General features: G+C 42.1%; 1 protein-coding gene across 1 annotated transcript in view; it reads right to left on the bottom strand.

The window, feature by feature from the left end:
- Positions 1-2014: 2014 nt before the first annotated feature.
- LOC144783895 (vomeronasal type-2 receptor 1-like) overlaps positions 2015-6000 on the bottom strand; it is a 140839-nt gene continuing 136853 nt past the window's right edge. The window contains exon 7 of the mRNA XM_078662637.1: positions 2015-2934. Within this exon, the coding sequence (XP_078518763.1) occupies positions 2015-2934 (920 nt within the window). The remainder of the gene's footprint in view (positions 2935-6000) is intronic.

Raw genomic sequence — 6000 nt, 5'->3', positions numbered from 1 at the left:
AGTTTACAAATGTAGTGCTACCCCATGCTACCAATGAATTGTTAAAACACAGTAGTGCCTGATGGGATGTTAGCTCCTGCTGAAGGGTTTGCAAAACCAAATCAAACTCCAATCGTTGGATTATGGACATGCCCTGGAAAAGCGGGGTGCATAATGACTCACTCTTGGGGTGCTCTACTTCACAGAAGGGGCACTAGATGCGTGTTCAGACCCTCCTGAAACACACAATGTGCAGGCAAACATTTTATGCTTGTGCAGTGACAGCGAGCATTTGTGTATTTGCATGGGATATGTTCTCATGCAATAAAGAGAATGCCTCTTCCCATACACTTGCAACACTTTGCTGGTAAACGAAAAGGGAAAGGATTTCCAAAAAGATTCATTAATTGTGCACCACCTAGAAAACACTGCCTGAGTAGTCTGGTACATCAAGGTTGTGTTGCTTTGATATGAAGCCTAACATATGACCTGACTGGTTAATTCAAATGTATTTTTTATATGGCATGACATTCAGTTACCAATTTCGGCAATTGATATGTGAAGGACTCACAATTGCTAGGTTAACACAGTTGCCTTCTATGCTGTGGAGGAAGGAAGCTTTCATCTAGAGCATTCTCACCAGCCTGTGGTGGGACTCTTCCATTTCCATTAATTGGAGAGAAATGCTAGGGTTAGGAAGAACAGAAAGTAGAGTGGGTCAGATGAACAACCGTTTTTTGTGGTGGCAAAGGGCTTTTATGCTTGTTTGCGACCACAAAACATGTGTGGGCCATGTACCCACCCTATTTTGCCAGACGCAAACAATCTGCGACTCGTACAATAGGATTAGTGACCTGCTATGAGGAAGTGGCGTTACAAGGGCGTCCCCTCATAATAGCAACTCCAAAGCCAATGCATGTCTGTTTACCACCCTTCTCAGAAGGGTGATAAAGCACTCTCAAATGGGAAGATGTCCCCAGGGGACACCTTCCCCTTTGTGAATGAATGCAAAAATATTTTTTAAGGGTAGGCAGCGGTCCCAGGGGCGGAAGTGTTTCAGTTTAATTTTTTTAATGTATCCCATTTCCCCTTAAAGAAATCGGGCTGCGGACTGCTTTGTCTGTGACAAAGCAGTCACAGACAAGGTGGTCACCATCCCTGGGAGTGCCAGCCATTCCCAATGGGGTCACAAATTGCGATAGCCTCCTTATATTCATGAGGCATGCAATTTGTGACCCCATTCGGAATCGCAAACAGTGTCTCAGACACTGTTGTACATAGCGTTTGCGATTCGCACATTGCGACTCACAATTTGTCGCAATGTGCGAATCGCAAAATGCTACAGTCGTACATCTGGCCCAGTATCTCTTAGTCTGAAGTGATTTGCAAGGGAGAGCATCCTAAATGTATCAATTAGCTAGGTTGACATGACGATCTTCAATATGTAATGAATAGAGGAAAGGTTAAATATGTGAAGACACATTTCCCAAATCCTGACAATCTATGTCCTTCCTGTTTTTGTGAAGGATGGAAGAACCAGTTACAGAGGTTCCCTATGCTGTGTGTCACAGTTATGTACAAGTAACCAAGACACATCTTTCCAACCCTAAACTGGTGCCCTAGGAGCCATCCTCAGCCCTGGGTAGGGCTATTCAAACAAGACACTACACTCTGCACCAGAACATCAGGATTTTATTGTCATTTGTTAATCCAGAAAATTAGCATAGCTGCAAATGCACAAATGTTTATTTCTCAGTCGCACAGTATGTCAAAAGAGTACCCCTTCCAGTATATTTGATTATCTAATGCTTTCCATCCAGTAATAGTAACATTTTATTAGATGAATGAGAACAGTTTGAAGCATCATACATATTGTACATTAATTTTTACATACAAGCTAGTTTAGACAACATTTGTGTACATAGGACATACCAAGGTAAGGATAAATTGTAGGTTTTATAGCCTCAGAAAACTTTTATTTAGTCTGTACAATTTAATGTAGAAGCAAATGTTACTGTTCATTGCAGTAATGATTTTATCCAGTACACATGGAAGTTGTTGCTTTTTTTACCAAAAATTCCTTAGTATTCATCTCTGGTTTGAGAAAGATAATGTAAATCTTTGGTGCAAAAATACAGTACATGAGTCCAGCACCAGAGGATAAGATTGCAAAAATCTCAACTGCAACAAGGTATTTTCCTTTTGTACTGAGATAAGCTGGGATGAAAGAAATCCAGACACTGACAAATACCAGCATGCTGAAGGTGATGAACTTGGCTTCATTGAAGTTGTCTGGCAAATTACGAGCTAAAAAAGCAATTCCAAAGCTTACACATGCCAAGATTCCTATGAACACCAACATGCAGCAGAACATCAGGTTGGAACCCTCATTGCACAGTACAGTAATCTTCCAGTTGTCCGTACTATTGGTAAGTTCTGGGAATCCTGGTGAAGTTCCCAACCAGATGACTCCAATAGTAACCTCTATGAAGGTACAGACCAGGACATTTATGTAGGACAATCTGGAGCCAATCCACCTTCTTAACTTGCTGTCAGGCTTAGTGGCCCTAAAGGCAATGACAACCATGACTGTTTTAGCCATCACACACGAAACAGCAAGCGAGAAGGATATGCCAAAGATAACCTGGCGAACCATGCAAGTCCATCTTCCTGGCTGGCCAATGAAGATCAAGGGACAGAGAAAGCACATCATTAGGGCAAGGAGAAGAATATAACTGAGATGGAGGTTGTTAGCCCGTACAACTGGAGTGTGATGATAAGACACAAAAGTACCCAAGATTGCAACAGCATTAAAGAAGAGGAAAATGGAGATTAAAGCCAAGGTGAATCCCAGTGGTTCCTCATAGGACAAGAAGTCAATTTTCTTTCCAATGCATCTGTCTTTTTCTTTGCTTGACCACTGATGAATCGGACACTTTAGGCACTCTAAGGAGTCTGAAATAAAAACAAATGGAAACCTTTATAATTAAAAAGATGAAGAAGCACATATTTGCACTCATTTTGTTTCAGACAAATCAAGTTTCATTTGCAAAGACAAGTGTATTGTTTGTATAAACAGTTCATTGCGTGATTTTGTACTTTCAGCTAAATATTTTATGATGCTTTTAATTAAAATATCAGTTGTAAAGACAAAAGTGTAATACCTGACATTGTTTCTTTGTCATGCATGTTCCATTAGATGTTTCTTGTTATGTCACATTTTCAGGAGGTCCTTCTCCTAAAGAAACATCCAAATTGTGGATTGATTGCTCCTAAGTAGAAGCAGGAGCAGGTGAAATTACTGGGTGAATATTTATGCAGAAGTAATTTGCCTTTTTTTTAACCTCAAAATTGAGGTAGGGTTGCCCTGGATGAGGAAAAAAAATACGTTCGAACCCAAACAGAGGTGCTTTTATTACTCTTGAGAGCAACTTCTCCAGCAGTGAAGTTAATGTGTGGAGTCTACCCGAAGTGTCTTCCCTGCTTTCTAGTAGGCAGGTGTCTAATACAGGATCCACTCATGGGGAACTGATTTTGATGCAGTGAAAGGAACCATATATATGTGTTAACACAGTGCAATCATCATTGAGCCTCAAAGCCCTAAAACCACACATGTTTTCCGCATTGCCTGCATTGGGCTACATAGTGAGTAGGTCCTTAGAGCACTGACATGTGCCCATGCTGGTTCTGAAGGAGTTGTCCCATGACTGACATTTGACAAAGTGTCCAATTGAGAAAGTGTTCATTTGCCAGAGGACCTTCAGATGCTAAAACTAACATGATGGTATTCATTTGATGGTAGTCATATTTTCCTTCTTCTATAACTCAAACACTGGAGTCTGAGACATGTTATGGTATAGTTTTAGGATCCTGTTCATGCTTTGCTCCAAATGTTTTGTGAAATTATATAATCCATCTGTTGTTGATAGTTAACAACCATGAACAGTGATTAGTGATTTGCCTGAAAGATTATGATCTTCCTTGGGTGTATTTGTTCACTAACATTGAAACATTTGTGATTATGTATTGATCATGAAAATATGTTGTATACTATGCCTTCTGTCTTTGACCGGAGAGGAGCCCTGAAGAAGTGGAACTGCTCACCCTTGAACCCAGGACAAAGCTGTGGACTTCAAGGATCAATTGTTGATCTTTTGCATGGCAACAGGTACACAGCAAGCTGCCTGACGGCTTTTCCTGGAAAATTTGAGCTGGGCAGTGGCAACCAGAACTTGAACTTGACTTTAAAGGTGACCTCTGCCTGACACCCTGCGAGCCTCTAAGTGCCCCACTCATGTCCTAGGGACCTTAGGAGTAAGCCCGGCCACAGAACTCCGCTCCGCCTGCGGAGTGTGTGGAGATTTCCCTACTCTGCGTTCCATGTAGAAATCAGATTATAGGGCAAATTCCCACTCCGCAGCGGAGTTGGCCAGCCCCTGCCTCCACCCGCCTAATAAAAAATTCATAATACTTTATTTAAAACCACAAAAATAAAAGCTTATGTCTACTGCCAGCATGCCTGGGCTGCCCTCCTCCTCTTCCTCACCGTCTCCTACTTTGATCAATCTGCTTTAAAAAACTGCGCATGCACACAGGCAAGATGATTGACCCAAGCAGGAGGAAGAGGGCAGCCCAGGGATGCCTGCAGTAGAGGTAAATGTTTATTTTTTTATAGGCAGGGTGGAGGCAGGTGGCAGAATGGAGTTCCACGGAGTTCCACTGAGTTTGTTCCCAACTGCGTGGACTTCCACGTAGCCCAGCTACACCAGCTATGCCCGGGGTTACTTAGGAGTTCACTTCCGTGCTTAGTTGGGCACTAAATAAAGTTCAGAAAGTACTGGGAAATGTTTGCTCCAGATCCTAAAGGGGACCTGCTGAGAAAAGGATCAGACCAGCAGTTCCTCAGCATTGGATTGAATGTCAGGATTGTGCCACACAGAAATATCCACTCCAGGTGAAACAACACAATTCATAATGATGGCACAAGTGATTGTTTCAGGAAAGAGCCCACTCAGACTTAGAACATAAAATGTGATTTTAATACCACAATAAGAATAACCCTTTGTCAGCCAGGAAGTGTTTCTTCTCGTTAGAAACACAGGATGAAGCAAGGTTTTGTGTGCAGATCCGAAAAATATGGGTCAATTACAGAAGCCAGTTCACAAAGAGTCTGCACTCATGGTGGAGGCTCTGCAGTCGTGGTGAGATCTCCACACTTATAGCAGGACCTCCGCAATGAGTAATTGCAGTGCGAAAATCCCACCACAACTGGAAAAATCCAGCCACAACAGCAGAGCCTCTGTCACAAGTACAGAGGATTTGGTGAATCGGGTCCCTTGTGTTTTATGTTGTGAGCAATTTTCTATCTAGGTTTGTGAGAAGATTTTTTAATGTTGGTCGAGATGTATGTATTTATTTGTGCAAGTTGTATAGCGCACAACTACCCGGAGGTGTCTCGGTGCTGAAAAGACAGTAGAGCAGTGTGTTGGAGTGAGTAATTACTGGTCGAAATGCCAAGTTTTTACTAGCTTCCTAAATGTAAGAAGTGAGGAACTAGCCCTGAATTTTGCCGTAGCAACTGTAAAGCGTCTGTCTCCCCATGATGATATCTTCGTACGTGGGACAATTAAGAGCCGGGCCAAAGAGGAGCGCAAGGGTCTGTTAGGAGTGTACAGACATAATGATCTTCTTAGGAACTCAGGTCCAGAGTTGTTAATTGCCCTGTATGCGATACAGAGTGCCTTGAATTTAATTCAGTTCCTGACCAGCAACCAAAGAAGTTGGCGTATAATAGGAGAAATGAATTTAAACTGGGAGTGCCAGACAATATTCTGGCCGCTGAGTTTTAAACTAGTTGCAGCTTATTCAAAACTTTCTCATGGGCATTTAAGAAGAGGCCATTGCAATAATCGATCTTTGACAAGACCAATGTGCACATGAGGGTTTTTCCTGCTCTCAAAGGGAGAAAAGGAAGGAGTTTCCTAATCATTTTGAGGGTGAAAAACGATGAAGACATCACAG

Source organism: Lissotriton helveticus, chromosome 10 (assembly GCF_964261635.1).
Source record: "Lissotriton helveticus chromosome 10, aLisHel1.1, whole genome shotgun sequence".
Lineage (NCBI taxonomy): Eukaryota > Metazoa > Chordata > Amphibia > Caudata > Salamandridae > Lissotriton > Lissotriton helveticus.
The sequence above is the reverse complement of the archived record's forward strand: the minus strand, read 5'-3'. Positions and strand labels throughout refer to the sequence as shown.